This window comes from Thunnus albacares, chromosome 17 (genome assembly GCF_914725855.1).
Source record: "Thunnus albacares chromosome 17, fThuAlb1.1, whole genome shotgun sequence".
Lineage (NCBI taxonomy): Eukaryota > Metazoa > Chordata > Actinopteri > Scombriformes > Scombridae > Thunnus > Thunnus albacares.
Genome location: NC_058122.1, coordinates 6,450,804 through 6,468,432, shown reverse-complemented (window position 1 = coordinate 6,468,432; position 17,629 = coordinate 6,450,804). Strand labels below are relative to the sequence as shown.

The 17,629-nt window shown below is 38.9% G+C and overlaps 1 protein-coding gene across 1 annotated transcript; it reads right to left on the bottom strand.

Moving 5' to 3' along the window:
• Positions 1 to 9,755: 9,755 nt before the first annotated feature.
• On the bottom strand, positions 9,756 to 16,693 carry gcdhb (glutaryl-CoA dehydrogenase b). Its single transcript, XM_044331513.1, has 12 exons — positions 16,590 to 16,693; positions 15,486 to 15,600; positions 14,831 to 14,863; positions 14,558 to 14,698; positions 13,897 to 13,959; positions 13,372 to 13,542; positions 12,909 to 13,038; positions 12,051 to 12,267; positions 11,737 to 11,840; positions 11,351 to 11,476; positions 10,759 to 10,919; positions 9,756 to 10,528 (listed from the first exon to the last, which is right to left on the bottom strand). The coding sequence occupies exons 2-12, from the start codon at positions 15,586 to 15,588 to the stop codon at positions 10,455 to 10,457; spliced, it is 1,323 nt and encodes a 440-aa protein (XP_044187448.1). The 5' UTR covers positions 15,589 to 15,600; positions 16,590 to 16,693; the 3' UTR covers positions 9,756 to 10,454.
• Positions 16,694 to 17,629: the final 936 nt, after the last annotated feature.

Below are 17,629 nucleotides of genomic sequence, written 5' to 3'. Positions count from 1 at the left end.
CTGCCACTTGTTCTAATTCAAATTCATACAATGAAGAAGAAGCCATAAGCATAAAAAATCCCTGGAGTGTGGGTGAAGCTTGCCTGCCAAACTCACATGCATATAAAATGATTGTCACAACTGCCATGAGCAACGAGCAAAAGCATTGGTTTTTATTGCACTTCATCCATAGACATATATACTGATTCATACGAGGAAGTTACACTCTAAAACGGGGACTGTATTATAAAGTGTTACCAAAAATTCTTTCTAATAAATGAAGAAATTTGTTTATGGTTCTTTTGTTGATCAGACCTACAATTAACAGATTTTTTAGTTAGATGGTGAATCAGAAAACAAATAGAATATAGGAATAGGATATAGAATATTGAATTGAATCTGTAATCAATTGTTCAACACCATATCTCAGGAACAGAAGGGGAGATTGTGACTATATTTCACATTTGATTGGATACTGAATTGGTGACACTAACCTTGGGTGTCCACTTTAACAGTGATGATTGAATAGATCTTCTGTGCTGCCGGGTTGAAGATGTGCGTGAAGAATCCACGTTTTAGAATTTGTAGCTTCTTTTCATTTTGCTTTCCCACAGTACTTGTACGAGTCCACCCTCTTCACTTACTCTCCCTGGATGACAACCAGGACAGGGGGCTTCCTGTTCATCTGGTAGTCCACCACAAGCTCATTGGTTTTGCTGATATTGAACTTCAGGTTATTATTGTTGCACCATTTGATGAAGCTCTCTATCAGTTCTATGTACTCCTCTGTGAAAGTAGTCTCTAAGTGAAAACAAAATGTTTCTCACTGGAAATTATTCATTGGAATCATACATGTCAATAAAGTGATAACTGCCATTTTGCCAAAAAATATACTTAATACTTTTTATTGAATTCCTTCAAAATCTGGACAGACATGAATGTAAACTGCAACTTGACTGGTTGGCGGAGGCATACAAGGTTGTATTTATAGTTGAACTTGTAGTTCTGCATTTAAAATATGTTTCAGGGCTATCAAGAGCTTTAAAATTTGCATCAAATATAATTATGAATTGATTAAAAGGATTTTGAAGGCAGCCTAACCACAGCTAACATTTTCACCCCTTATTAAGTATAAGTTGACATCCAAGAATAGAAGTTGCTGTGAGCTGGTATTACATAAGAAACTGGCAAATTTTCCCGTACACTTTTGCACTTTAAGCTGCATTGATAGGCTCTGCATTCCAGAGAAGGGAATCCCTGAGTGAGTGTGACACCTGCGATAAAGGCCGCAGGATTAAGTCTCGTTATGTACATGTTGAATAGCTGGAACTCCCTAAGTCTCCCTCTTAAGCTAATCCCCCAGTGTCTTGAAATAACATTTTTACTGGAGTGTGTGAGATGGCCAGCTGGTTTGGATCACAGGTTGGAAGCAGCTGATCAAGATTCTGATGTCCTGAACACGAAGGTCACGTTATGAGCAATAACAGTGACAGAAGTACTGTCAATAAGTTCCACAAATGTGACACACTTACGTTAAGAAAGATGTGAATCTGTGAGCTCTTCGTTGCTGACTTGACAGCAACCTCTTGCTGCACAGATGGATTATATTGGTGCAATAGATGGACAGTTTTTCAATCTCATGTTGCCAGTTCAAACATGAGAACAACACATACTCTAAATCACTCGCGACAAACGTGCAGTAACTCTACTCTTATATTGCATTACAACCATTTACCAGGCTTTGATTATAAAAACGTTTATTTCGTCCACAAAGAAATAAGACAGCAGGTATGCCGAACTGTACCAGTGACAGTATGTACCAACATGTAGAGTCTATTAAACTTCATCTAACATGTCTAACAGCTTCGTAGTGAAGCTGAGGCACACAGAGACAATATCCAGTGATCTTCTATGCTAATCCTTTTTGTCCTTGGGTTCCCCTTCATGGGTATTTGCTTTGACTTTTCTGTTAACATGAGGTGTGAGAGAGACAACAGTCTTGAGTCATGTTGCATTATTTGGAGAAACCATTTAAAAATGTAAGAGACAAGGACACAGTGAAGTCACTTGTTTGACATCAAAGTTGAATCAGAATGTCTTACATAATGAGTGCTCCCCATGACGGCTGGGGGTTCCAACACTTTGTTGCTAATTGCCAAGGCTGATCATAGTTCTTGTCAAAATCAGAGCTCCCTAGGGATGCTGATCTCCCTGGTCGGTCCCGGGCTGGCGGAGAAGGCCAGAGAGCTGTGACTTGTCGGGCTGTGTGCGTGTGGGAAGAAAGAGGGTATGTAGGGAATGGCAGCCAGCAACAGCGGGCTGGCCTGGGGGCTTTCGTTGAGGGGCAAAGGGATGACCACATCTTCCTGGTCCCACACGTGGAAGGCATTGTGGGCGAATGGGTGCACTGGAGGAGCGTGGCTGGAGGCCATGCGATGTGCGTTGTTGTCCTTGTTCTTGTCCTCATCACTAGCCGGACCCAGAACACAATCTAAAAAAGAGAGACAGGGGAAATAGATTTAACATTACCATAAATAAAATAATATGAGAACAGTGGCTGCTCAAGTTTAGTATGCTTGATTACGGTAAAAAAAAAAAAAGTCCTAAATCATTCCTAACCAGGGGTACCTCTGCAGTCTCCAGAAGTAATGGAAAGATTGTGGAGAGGCTAAATTTAAATGGATTAACAAATATATATCCACATAGTGAGTTAGTTATAACACCTGAATACCAGATGTAGGCTATAGGATAAATGGTTAAAATAAATTAAACAGTTGAAAAAGTTAGTTAAAAGTAGAAATGATTGGAACATTAGCATCTGCCAATAATGCAAACTTGACCAAACCAGCCTAAACACTTACAGTTGAATTATAAGAAAATATTTTTGCAACAAAATCCACTCTTATAATAGTTATAGTGTTAATCCTCAGTTTAACATTACTTCAGATGAACACATTTGGAACATGACTGATGGCTAGTTGATCAAGAAGTAAATTCATCTGAAAGGGCTGTGGGGATACACCTGAAACAAAAGGTCTGGAAACTGCTCTAGATTCAAATGTACTTCATGTGATTAGACTTAATCTTGAGTATTGCTGCCTCTTGGCATTATTATTGTGTGCTGTGTTTCTGAAAAATAACCCTGCATGAGAAATGACAATCCATACATTTCATTCTAAATGTGTATGTTAAATAGTAGGTTGACTCAAATAAAACTACATCTTAAATGCACAAGTTTTTGATTTTCAAAGAGGAATACCTGTTATGTCCATGGCCAGATCCTTGATGAGATGTCCAATAATAGCATAGGCAACTGCAACTACTACCAGGGCAGCCATGAGCAGGTACAGCACTGCCTTTGGCAGAGGGATGAGGTCCTTCGGTGGGGGCTTGTACTGCCTGTACAGAGGGTCTTCTAGTGATGTAGAATACGGGTAAGCGTGTGCTTCACCCGTGGAGTTCCAGCCGGTGAAATTATAGCTATTCATATTTATAGGAATTTATTATTCCACCTGAGAATGACTCCTTTTGGCTTCTTCCTTTCACTCAACACTGCGCCATTCTCCACACTGAGAGAAATATTTCCTTCATGAAGTTGTCACACAAATATCCGAGTTACTATTAATGAGCAAGCAGACAAGTTCTTAAATTCTGCAAAGAAAACAAGAGAAACACGTTAGAAGAGTAAAAAGTTAATTTCAATGACAGCATTAAAATACTTTTCGTTTCACTTCCAACCTTATTTTAGCTCCACATCCATCCAAATGCGTGTTCTCAGTGAAGTGAATCCCACTAGTCCAGCAGTGGCAGGGTTGATGCTCCGGTCCAGCAGGTGTTCCTGTCCTGCTGCCTGCTTCTCTGTCCTTGGTGCTGAAAAGTAAAGCTCGCCCTGCCAGCAGATGGAAATGTAAATGTCTGGTCCGCCCACTTCAACCACGGTCCAAAACTCTGCTGCAGCCCTACATGACTTCAACCCCTCTCTGCTCAACAAAGGCTTATGTGCCGCTGCCTGTGTGCCCTTAATTCCTTCCAGTTAACGAGAAGCCCCAGCTTCCCAAAGCGCAGAGGGCTACTGTATTTACGATGATCCGAGTTGTTTAGAGAGTTTCCCTGAAGAACCTATTCGACCTCTAACCCCAACTCTCCAGGCTATTCTTAACTTTGAGAAACATTTCGCAGTATTGTGAATATGGTATCCAATCGGGTAAGTCTACAGTATTTGTTCAGTTGGCTAAAACAGTTAATTGTAATGCGGCTAAGACCAGGAGAACATCAAAGTTCAAAATCCAAATAACTGTCTTTTATTACAACATGCTGAAACTGACAGTGGTGGAAGAAGTATCCAGATCCTTTACTTAAGTAAAAGTAGAAAAACTGCAGTCTAAAAATACTCTATTACAAGTAAAAGTCCTGAATTCAAAATGTTACTTAAGTAAAAGTACAGAAGTATCATCAACAAAATGTAGTTAAGTATCAAAATGACTTATTATGCAGACTGGCTTGTTTTAGAGTGTTATATTACTATAGTATATTACAGTGTTTGTTTTTTATCACTTTCAAATACATGTAAGAGCATCTAAATGCAGTAGTTCATAAATTTGGAGCCAATTTTAGATACTTTAGGTAAATTAATAGTAATAGTACTGCATCTACTATATAAGTGTATCATATGTTTTTTATAGTAATAATAATAATATGCTTTATTTATATAGCAAATTTCACACAAAGTGCATAACAAATTTAAACAAAAAAAAGAGCAGACAATTTAAACAACAGTTAGAATATTAAGATATATGATTTTATGTGAAATGTGAAAATTAACTAGTAATTATAAGTGACAAATAAATGTAGTGGAGTAAAAAGTACAATATTTCCTTCTGAAATGTAGCATAAAATGGAAATACTCAAATACAAGTACCTTAAATTTGTACTTAAATACAGTACTTGAGTAAATGTACTTAATTACATTCCACCACTGGAAACTGACTAAGCATGGTTCACCTTAAAGTGCTTGACAAGTTTATGAACCGCATTCACACTCACCTATGGGCTATTTTAAGTTTCCCAATCACCTAATCTGCATATTTTGGGACTATACAGCACCAAGAACAGCTTTTTGCTGTGAGGTAACCAACCACTGATCCACCTTCCAATCATATTCAAAATCAAGACAAACCAGGAAGACGGATTTACGTCTAAATCATCAGCATCAATTACAGTAAGCCCTCATTTTAAATCCAAGATGTGCCTTAACTCATTCCACAAAGGCTTGAAAACACAGGTCACAAAAATGAAAAACCCTGACTCATGAATCATAATCTATATTTTCAGTCAGAGGATCATCATATTTGTGCCTTTGTAAAGGCCTAAAGATTGTCAATAGAGAGTATGAAGTCCCATCATGAGTTTGACAGAGCTTCTAACTCACAGAGGTTATAATCCAGATGATTATTTGAGATGAAAAGCATCCTAATTATCTGAGTATTAGACTGCCGTAGCTGCTGCTCAAGTCTGGATGAAAGAGTGAGAGAGAAACCAGGAGACAGCAGCCTTTCTTGCCTCTTCCTCTCCACAATTCAGTTCATTCCACATCACAAGGGAACCATCATGCTGGCCTCCATCATCCCCAGCAGAAAGGACACGGAACACACAGTCCATTTGGGGTACAATTAGTCACAGTAAGTCACATCTACACATGCCCAAAAGATGAAAGGCCATTGGTCCCAAATTAAAAAAAAAAAAAAAAAAAGAAAAATGGAAAAGCAATTTCCTTATGTAAGCGTCATGTAGAACATGCCTGGGCATCATGTACAGCCAGGGATTTGCCGGTTCTTTAATTCCCTCCACTTCAAAGTGGCAGCAGCAGACATGCAATGAAGCTGGAGAGGAAGGAGGTCTTTATGTGTCCGGCGGCTTGCCCACCCCCACATCCCTCGTGCCCTGATGGATTTGAAGAGAAAGAGAGAGGAACAAAAAAACAAAAAAAAAACAAGGGATGATCTGTTAAACACTGAAAACATTTTGTGGGGTTCACTGCTCTTCAGTTGTCCAGGATATGAACTGAAGTAGAGATAGAGAGAGAAAGAAGTAAGTGAAAGATGAAAGGGTAGTGTGTGTGTGTGTGTGTGTGCGTGTGTGTGTGTGTGTGTGTGTGTGTGTGTGTGTGTGTGTGTGTGTGTGTGTGTGTGTGTGTACAGTGCCTTTAAAAAGTATTCACCTCCCTTGTAAGTTTTCATGTTTTACATGTTGAGTCAAAGTAGATTTAAAGTGGCTTTTTGACACTGATCAACAGAGTATTGAGTATTATTTTTATTGACTGATTTTTTTATTCTGACATATAAACCACACAAAAATCAATGCTCAAAACACAACTTAAACACACACACACACACACACACACATATACACCAGAGGTGAGGGATAGAAGTAATTGAGAGTAGTTCATCTTAACCACATATCAAGGACACAAAACATAATCTACATGTGATTGTTACTTACAACCCATCAAAAATACAATGAAAAAAAACAACAAAAAGAACCCAATCTGTATATGAATACAAATGCAGTCAAATTGAGTCCAGATTTTACAGAAAAGGACCCTGAGATTCCTCCCATTTATGTTGACATTTTAAGTCAGAAAAATACAGTTTCTCCAAGTATGTATTTAGAAGATGCATCTAGACTTGAGTGTGTGTGTGTGTGTGTGTGGAGATCCACTTTCTTCTTTGCGAAAACATCATCAGCTCTGTCAGGTTGAGTGGTGAGTGACCACTCCAGGACATTAACATTGTTTTGAAGTCATTCCTGTGTAGCTGTGGTTTTCTTCTTGGGCTCAGTAATACAAAGTAAAGTCTTAATGGAAAACAAATCTGCATTCATGTTACCCTCCAACCTCACAGGCCTTCCAGGGCCTGCTGCAAAGACGTCAAGTCTATTTTATTTACATCGCCCAATATCACAAATCCTAAATTTTCCTCAAGGAGCTTTACGATTTGTACAGCACGACACCTTCTGTGCTTAGCATCTCTTCACTCTGGGGATGCTGTGTTTATGATCATTTGCAGTGTTTGGCTTAAAAAGTTCCATTTTGGTCCATTTAGCTTCTTCCAGCTGACCTCGGTCTTCCACATGCTTTCTGGCAAACTGTAGCCCAGCTATCGTGAGATTTTTTAAGAGTGTCTCTCTGTTTGCCACTTTCTCATAAAGCTGTGACTGTTATGAAACTGTTGTCTGCACATACGCCCTCAGAGTTGTCATCAGTCTTCTTCATGCGTTCAGTTTTTGAGGACAACCAGCTTGAGGCACATTTACAGCTAAGCCGCACTCTTTCCAATTCTAAATGATTTATTTAACTGGACTCCAGTGGATGTTCAATGATTTGGAAATGTTCTTGTAGCCATCCCAACTTGTGTTTTTCAATCATCCTTCCACAGAGTTTGAGGTTTTGCAACAATACTGACTCACCACAAGTTGGACCATCCAGATACAGCTGTATTTTACTACTACCATTGAAACCCCTTGATGACACACAGCTGTTTTCCAGTTAACTGATTATGTGACTCCTGCACTGGTCATGAATCAGGTGTGTAATATGAAAAGGAGTGAATACTTATGCAAACATGTATTTTGAATTTGTAATTGATTGATCACTTTGTAGGGATCTGTTTCAACATTAAAGGGTATTTTTTGTTGACCTGAGTCAAAAAAGCCACATTAAATCTACTTAAAATAAATCTTAAAAAGTAAAACATCCAACACTTCCATAAAAACTGGATGTTTCATAATTATTTTTTGTGTGTTGAACACGTTGCTGACTCTTTGCCTGTAGATTCCTCTGGTTTTCGTCAGAATTGAGCTCTGGGACACTTCACAGTTCTCTGTCTAAACCCCCTAATTCACTTGTTTTCTCCCCAAAAGACCCTGTTTCAGGATTTTCAGGCTTTACATATATATTCTCTGACTGATAATACCTAAGCTTCTGCTAGAACTGACCCTGTTTTCACTATTTCTGATGGACTTATTGTAATACAAAACCACATTCACACAGGCCTGACCCAGACACTGCGACAAAGTCACTGAGGCTGATAGCTGTGCAGCAGTGACAGAGAGCATACTGTAAATAGCACAGACTGTTGCTGTCCAAACACTGTGTTTCCTAAAGCAAATCAGAGTGAAAGACGCTGATTGAAACATTCTTTAAACTCACACATCAAAAATAAAATAGAGCGGTAAGGTGTGCCATCATTAAATAAGTGCACAAATTACAGTCCAATGCTCCATATTGAAATTCATCTTCATTTTTTAATTTGATTTAATCGCTTGCAATCTAGCTATACATTCAAATACTGGAGGTATTTGCTCTAAGCCTGCTATACATGAGTAAAAAAGTTTTCTGCTTGGCCTAAAAAGTTGATCCAGTGAGTTTTTGATGAATCCTTTAATTTAGAGTTTATTTTGTGTTTTACCATTGAAGTCAGTGGGCTGTGGTGTTTCTGCCCTCGGGGTCCTTGTGAAGGACCAGGTGCTATGAACCCCAGTATCCCAATGGAGGACACTTTGACACAGGTGCAGAATTATGTTATGTCAAAGTAATGTGAGGTCATTTGCCATCTGCTCCATCATTAGTCAGATTAAGCCCTTGTGCTCTGTTGATTCTGACCAAGTAGGATCATTTGACATCCTTCTTTACTCTATATTTTGCACATTTTTACAAATACTACTTCTGATTTGTGTTTTCTACTAGCAGAGTCCGCTCTCTAATTTTCCTGACTAGCAAAATTATTATGTAGAGTATATGATATATTGTTTCTTTGTTTTTACCTCATTCATCAGTTTTAATGTATAATTCAGTTGATCCAAATCCCTGGTTTGTCTGTCCGCCTGCAGAATATCTCAAAACTTTGTTCACAAATGTCCGGTAAGTTTGGAAAAAAGGCATGATGATCTGCATCTGGAACTTCCTGTCCTCTTGTTAACCTCAGTAATTTCCAGGAATGATTAGAAATTAAATCAAAGAATTGCTATTGCTAAATGTTTGTCAAATGAGAGCTAAAATCATTCTGACATCCGAGTTTCTCCCATGCGTATCAAGTTTTATTTTCATCTCATATAACAAAATGCCTTGTCAGTCATATCAGCTTTTATGCTATTTTTAGTCTCGATTTCAATCTTCTTTGTTGAACTCATGACAATGGCACGAGTTAATATGATGACAGAGTTCAAAATGCAATCGAGTGAGGAGGATTAGTAGCGAAATCCTCACCCAACCAAAACATGGCAGCTGACAGAGAACTGCATTTTGATGAGGGAGAAGTAATGCAGCAATGAGGTGGTGTCGGTACCGTGTAGGATGAAAGACAGTAATCCGTTACAGATTATTATTCACAGTAAAGGTAATTCCATAGCTTGTAGCTTCGTATCTAATTCAGAACGGTCTAGCTCAACCTCTTAATTTAATCTTTTCAGCAACAGTGCAGCTCACAACAGCTGTGTTTGTGGTGGTGACTGAGATTTCTATGACAACTGATTTCTCTTTAAAGTTGTAACAACACACAATCTGAGTGAACACAACTTTGGATAAATTGAGTTACCTGTGGTTTGAGGGCATATTTTAACCAACAACTAGCATTTTGATGACTTCACAAAGCACAAATCAGTGCTACAGTTTTATGGTTATGACTTTATGTCGTGTCTTAGCCACTGATAAATAGAATAAAGCCTCTTATTTATGGCAGATGGAATAACAGCTGCTGCTACAAAGGTGTGGCTTACAGACATTTGGAATACTTAAAACTTTTATTTATCAAAAGCTCAGATCAAAATCCTTGACCTCTGGCAAACCATGCAAAGTTATGACATCTTAGTGATAGAGCTACTAAAGTGCTAGAAGTAATCACCATGTTACACCTGACAAATGCAACTGACAGGTCAGATAAGTAAGATTACACAAACCATACAGTGACCTCTGCATACTGATAACTGGATCAAATTTGAAACAAAAAGGCTTCACAGGCAATTCCAAACAAATTGTGTGCATTTATGCTTTGTTGCTTTATGATTACAGTATTACTGTAGAGCTGTATTATCTTTGTATATAGTAACAAATCAGCAGCAGCAAAACAGAATCTTGACCTCATTCATAACTGTTGATACTTCACTACAGGAAATGACCATTCAATAAATTCTACTTTGTCTATACAACTGAAAACAAATCACTGCTACGGTGTTGTGATCGAGAGTAGAAAAATAGCCCTCTTTAAGTTTAAAAATCTACATCTGAATTAATTACACTCCACAAGTTCGGTGACAGACTTCAAGCTTGACTTGTTATGTCTCTCGAAATAAAGCACTCAGAGAAAACAAACATTGCCATTATACAGATGACAATTCATCGACATCATCTGAAAACTGCTGAGTTGACACTTCTGACTGCAGATTCCTGTTGGTCGGGAGCAGCAGTGAGTAAGAGGTCGGATCTATTTGTCCACAGTGAAGGCTTGCAACCCTGTGATGGCTCTGCCCAGGATGAGGGCATGGATATCATGAGTACCTGGAGGACGAGACGACAGACAGGATCAATAGCTGCAATTCGTGTGGGGGTGGGACACAGAATTAACATACTGTCACAAAACTATTCAGCAGTTGTGAAGCAATTTAGTTAAAATGAACTTAACAAATGTGTAACTGATGTAACTTTATACTCCACTCAAACACACAGGCATCTGTTTCTGTTCTCAAACAAGCCTACACTGCACAGGGTACGTGCTCCCTCCTCCTCACCTTCATATGTGTTGACAGCTTCCAGGTTCATGACGTGGCGGATGATGTGGTACTCATCTGCGATGCCGTTTCCTCCCAGCATGTCTCTGGCCTGCCTGGCGATGTCCAGGGCTTTACCGCAGCTGTTTCTCTTCAGCATGGATATCATATCTGGGGCTGCTCTGTTAACAAATGTTAATTAACACATTCATGTCTCCATCAGAATTCATTGTGACAACTTTGGTGATCCTGACATTTCATCTAGCGCCTTTAGTTTATGACCAGATACCTGCAAAACTCATGACATTCCCATCAGCCTCAGCTGTAATTTTATGTACTACTAATTAGCAAATGTTCATCTGATATTTGTTCTACCTGGGTCTCTGAATGTATGCAACAGTCACACTTTATGACTCTATTTCTCTAGGATCAAGCCCAATCACACAACTAAAACTCGATTTTATAACCTTTAGTTTCGCCACACTACTGAGAACCAAATGAGACAATTATTTTTCCTTTTTGACCTGACAGAAGGAGGTCAGAGTGAAGTCAGCTTTAGAGCAGAGACTCCAGCGCTGGAAGGAATTCAGTTAGAGGATAAAGTTGTCTTTACTTTTTCTCATCAATAAGTCTTCCCAGCTGCAGACAGGACTGTAGGCCGATGGTGATCTCTGTCAACATGTCTGCCATTTTCTTCTGCATTAGCTGATTCCTTGCCAGCGGCACACCAAACTGGATTCTGGTTCAGAGAACAACAGCACAGACCAACACACATAAATAATCAAATCCTCTAAAATGATATGACAATATATATCCTAACTGTACACAAAAAATGAGTTAATTTTTTTGAACAAATGTGATTTTTAAGGGTTTATTTTATTTAACCCACTCAGCTTTAATGATTCAAAATGGTTTGAAACGCCTGTGCAAAGAGATTCAAATCTAGTCATGACAAACGTGTAGGACTAAAGAGGACATGACATTACGCAGACATCTGACCTGTCAAGAGTGTACTGGCGAGCCGCATGGAAACAGAACTCTGCAGCACCCAGAGCACCCCAAGCAATACCATAACGGGCATTGTTCAAGCAGCCAAACGGACCCTGGAAGCAATGAAAAGAGCTTCATGAGCAATTACTTCTATGTGTAGAGTAGAATTTTAAGTGTTTCATTTTTATCTACCACTGTAATTCCACATAAATCTTAATACCCGCAAAATACCAAAGCCTGTAAGTCACATTTTATATCAAGAATGTAACAGAACAAACATGTCTTTCTACTTCCCAGAACGTTCGTGGTTTTACTTCACTCACCCCAAGGCCAGAGACGTTAGGGAGTAGGTTCTCCTCGGGAACCTCCACCTCGTCCATGAGGATCATACCAGTGGCGGATGCTCTCAGAGAGAACTTTCCCTCGATCTTTGGAGTGGAGAGGCCCTTCATACCGCGCTCCAAGATGAAGCCGCGGACCTTCCCGTCCTCACATTTGGCCCAGACTACAGCGATATCTGCCACTGGGGAGTTGGTGATCCTGGAAGTGGAAGTAAGATTTGACTTTAACTGATGGTGGGTATTTATGTTCTGTTCATACGTGAAAGAAATACCAAGCTGAATCAGTTGAACCTGCATTCACCAACAACAAAAAATTTACTATAATCTGTTCTGCAGGTTGCCTTTACTGACATTTGTTGTGTTACAAAATAATTATGACAAATTTTGTCTAAGTGTATAAAATTAATTTATTTTAATAAAACATTAAATACATAAAAAAATACAATCAGTACATCCCTTGAACGTTAGAAGAAAAAAAAACATCTCCGCTACATCTCTGAGTTTCATTCAGTACTTTTACGGTGAAGAGCTCCACCATGTGGACATTTAATAACATGACACTCGTTCAAGTGAATGGGAAAGTGGTCTCAGACTTTTGGACCCCACTGTATGTTTTACTTTGCTTTCTTCAATTAGAGAGCATTTAGATGTTGAGATTGAGATTTAGAGTTGTTGAGGTAATACACTGAGTAAATGCACAACCTGCAATGACAATTAATTCTCCTGACATGGTCTTCAGAGCCACATTAGACTGAAATTTGATTGAGATGCTATTTATTGAAGCATTTCTCAAAAAAAACTATTATAAAAACTATTATCATCCGCATATCTGCTACTCACCAGGTCTTTGAACCAGTGAGAGTGTAGGTGCGACTGGATGGATTGAATTTGGCTCTGGTTTCCATGCTGCCGGGGTCGCTGCCGTGGTTAGGCTCCGTCAAGCCGAAGCAACCCAGGATCTCTCCACGAGCTGGGGGTGACAGAGGAGTGGTGATTACAATGATTACAATACTCACTGAAGAACAAACAAAGAGCTCAGTCACTCATCGTTGGGTTTTTATGGTTAAAGTGGCAACATCTGACTTGCACAATATCACCACTGTAAACCGTTTCAGTTTTCATCCATCTCAGCTTCGCTTAAAATGTCCTGGAAGGCTTAAACTGTCAGAGTAATAACCCCTTATATTATACACTTCACATTATTATAGAATGGTCAATAAAAGAAAGCACATTTCTTGACCTCAGACCACAAACATTTCTGATAGATAATCTAACTTAAATGTTGTTGTTTTTCTCTTCTTACCCAGCTTGGGGAGGTATTTCTGTTTCTGCTCCTCTGTGCCGTACGCATTAATGGGATGCATGACCAGTGATGACTGCACGCTCATGACTGAGCGATAGCCGCTGTCCACTCTTTCTACTTCTCTGGCAATCAAACCATAGGCCACATAGCTTGTCCCAGCACAGCCATAACCTTTATCATCAAACACAGGAAGATATGTTGCTGTCAGTGTTGTTACAAAATAGTATGTAAAGTATTAAGTTGATAAAAGTTCATTTAAGTTAATGAAGTCAAATATAATGGACTTTAAAGTTTTATGGTTTTGTCACAAACACGTTTAAGAGATTTCTAAAAACAAGCAATACACACACACACACACACACACACACACATGTCCAGTGTGCAAATGATCAAAGTCCACTTCAGATAAAATTTGGCTGTTTTACAATAGATGTTGAAACTTTACGGCTCACAATTAACACAGATCTGTGGTCTGTTCTGTGTAGGTCATCAATATGTGTGGGATTTCCACTGTAACATACATACCTTTAATGGTTGGGCCCAGTACACCCATCTCTCCCATCTCTGACACAATTTCTCTGTGGAACACTGAAAGAAAATGAAATGACACAACCAGCTGTCACATGTGGTTATGGCTGTTATGAACGATTATTTTCACTGACAATTCATCTGCAGATTATATTTTGGTTACATTTATTCATCATTTAGCCTATAAAATGTCAGAAAAGGCTGAAAAATGCCCATCACAGTTTCCCAGAGCCCAGGGTGATGCGTTCAAATGGCTTGTTTTGTCTGACCAACAATCCAAAACCCAAATATATTCAGTTTCTTATCACATGAGATGAGGAAAAGCAGCAAATAATCACATTTAAGAAGCTGGAAATAGGGAACATTTGGTATTTTTGCTTTAAAAAACAACTTCAAAGATGAATGGATTATTAAAACAGCCTATTATTTGCAGATTTTCTCAATTGACTAATCAATGAATTGTTTCAGCTCTACTGTGGTTAAGTTACAAGTGTTATATTTCTTTATTTCAACTAAGAGCTTCGTAACAAAACGACACAGTGGTATTATTGCCGCAATCATTACATGTGCACTTATAAATGTAAGTTGAAGGAAAAATCAAGTAATCAATGAAGGGCTGTAGTTCATGCGTGTAGGAAAATGAACATGAGTCTTTCACCTTCATTTCTGTTCGCCATGGTAATGCGAGGCATGAGTTTCTCTTGGCAGTAGGTTCTGAAGGAGTCTCTGATCATGATCTCCTCCTCCGTCAGCTGCCCCTCCAGGTCCAGGGCATCCCGCCAGTTGAACTGGACCTTAGCTGTCAAATATTTACAACAGGAATGATTCAAAAACCTTCAAAACCACAGTTAAAAATATAATTCGGTGGAACTTCCATTTCAAAATTGTGGACTTGGACTGATTTCAGAAATAATAATCTGTCAACACCTACGTGCTTTGGCCTTCATCTCGGTTTTCTCTGCATCTGTGGAAATACAGAGCATAAAAATGATTAATATTATGCATGAAGATAAACTCCTTAATCTCTTTAAAATAAATATACAAACTTCTTTGCTATTTTCAAATGATTAACTGTGTCAAATGTAGCTTCAGTTAAATCATGATTCTCCCTGTGGATGTCGAGTGTCTTCAAGTCAGACACAAATAAATAACAATGAAGAAAGAGACTGGAAATAGCAATGAGTCCAACAGATCACAGTCGCCAACCTCTGCAAAATTTAGTTTTGCATTTGGTGTGTGGTGCACAAAGCAACACATACATTTGAAACCACATCAGTGAAATCTCTTTCCATTAAACCCGACAACTTTAATAGGTCACAGAGCTGCAGTGTCCTCCTTCTGCATGCATATAAGTGCAGAAGGAGACAGTTGGTGGTCTTCAGTGGAAAATAGTTCTCACATCTGTGGATCACTATGAGCTATATTCTTACACCATGCACCAATGCCACTGATTGTACTGAAATACTGGGAGTTTCAGCTGAATACTCGAACCTTCAAGACCATCTGGATGGAAAGATGACAATGTGCGAGGTAGAAACATGATAAATATATTATCTCTGTGGCTAGCATGCAGTCACAGTACTCACCCCGTCTGGCAGGTGCTGCAGTTCCCTGTGCTCTGGAGAATGATATGATGGCACATCTCTGAGGATTGACCATGAGACGGCACACAGCAGTTCTCAATGCCATGATGGAGATTATCTATACAATAACACAGAAAAACATCAGTTGATGTGAAAATGTTAAATGGATCAGTGTCTGACTCTGTGGCTCATATACGTTTTATAAAGATCTCCTCCAGACATGTTTTAAGATGTATATAAAATATTCTACTTTGAATAATGATAATTTGTATATAATATGGTTTTTCCACAAAAAAAAAAGTTTTAAAATTATCTTGTTGTCCTTAAAATGGCTTCTACTCCTTCTCCCTCATTAAAAATCCCAGAATCTCTGAATATGCGAATATATTTCATTTCAGAAGTTTAACAGCTGAACACAAGATGTCTCCTACTTCACTGTAAAGTCCATTCTCAGTGTTTGTGCACCAGAGGCTTCAAGTTTCCACATCGCACTTGTGTAAATTGAATATTGGACCAGGATTAGCTTCCAAACTATTTGTACTGTCACAAATCATGTTCGTAGACCCGCCCCTTAAAATCAGATTTTAAATTAGCTCAGAGAAACTTTCCACTTTCAGATTAATGTGAAAACAGCCTTCTAGTGTCAAACTCTGTACATACATCATTCTGCACAGTGAAGCTCAATCATCCAGCTGAGGGAACAAGAAGAAAAAACATATTTCTGAGCGGAGGGGGACTATAAACTCTAAATTAGTTTTTAAATTGTGAATGAAAACATGTTCCTATTATCTGCAGTAGCTGTCAGACATTACACTGTATTGTTATTCATTTCTGTGTCATAATTTCCACAGATGTCATATCTAACGAGACTTGTCACAGTGTCAAGTAAACACAGCAGACAGTATGGTATGTAGCCAGGCTAGGCTAGCTCAGCTAACCTGTGTGGCCTTAAATAACACTGAACAGCTAACAGCGCTAGCTTACGATAGCTAGCTGGTAACAACAAATTATTCCCGAACGACTATAACAACAATGTGCTGTGTGAGTGTTGTGTGTTGAGAATGACCATTAAAACCACGATAACAGCTGTATATAAAGAGCATTTACCTGTCCTTGTCCTGGCTCCCTTCTCTGACTCCAGATGACGCTGCAGCGACAGTGAACGTCAAAACACAACCTGACGTCATCACGTCAAGTACCCCCAAGCGGCGTCTGGTGTCATTATTGACTGAACCATGTGCCAGCTGTTAAACAGCGGTCAACTTTTCCTGTACAAAATCCAACCTTTTGTCTATGTTAAGGCAATGCACATAAAATATGTGACTAAGACATGTAAATATGAATGAGCTCTTCGTTTGTGTCCACCCATCATTACTGAAGATGGCTGCATTTAGGGGATACTTCAGCTACTGCCAACACAACGACTCTGATTGGCTCATTAACAGGGGCGTGATTCTTGGAGGCATGACTATGTTCATGTTTTAGTTCTCAGAATAAAGGAACCCCTTTTTCGGGGAATGATGATAGTAGCTGCCAACGGCTTTACAATAGCCCTCAGACACAGTAGACGCAATAAGTACTTCAGTTGTTCTCATGCCAGTACTCCTGTCTGCTGGATGATGTGCCCTCCAAATTATCTCAATTCATCATTAACAAAGCCACCTAATATCTGAGATTTTATAAAGTTGCTACTCATAATATTGCTCGCAGGAGACCAGTATGATTTTTCAATACAATCATTTTTTGATAAGGGCAAACATGACAAACAGTACCAGCAGGGTGCAGCATTTAATAAAATAAAACCATGATGTTTGGATTGTAGGAAGAATAATATCAGTTTTACTGCAGCCAGTTGTGCCAGTGTGTCATCTAAAAACCCTTTATAAGTTCAAGTGGATGTTAAATTAAAAAATATGAACAAAGGTGGGAACATAAAAAAGAAGAGAACTGGGGATTTGTTTGAATTAGTGGTGGAAAGTAACATTTAGTCGGGTTCTGCACAATAGAATGCAATACATTTTGTGCTACCTCTTTCTTGCATTTCAGAGGGAAGTATTGTTCTTTTCTATTCCACTGCATTTATCTCACAGTCCAGTTACTATTTAATTTGCGGATTAAGATTCAGAAAAACATTTGCATGGGTCCGA

Excerpts from the sequence above, each read along its gene's own strand:
- gcdhb (XM_044331513.1), bottom strand. The coding sequence starts at position 15,588 with ATGGCATTGAGAACTGCTGTGTGCCGTCTCATGGTCAATCCTCAGAGA. Across the intron at positions 11,841-12,050 it reads CTAACGTCTCTGGCCTTGGG|GGTCCGTTTGGCTGCTTGAA; the intron begins GTGAGTGAAGTA and ends CATTGCTTCCAG. Across the intron at positions 10,529-10,758 it reads AGCTGTCAACACATATGAAG|GTACTCATGATATCCATGCC; the intron begins GTGAGGAGGAGG and ends CTCGTCCTCCAG.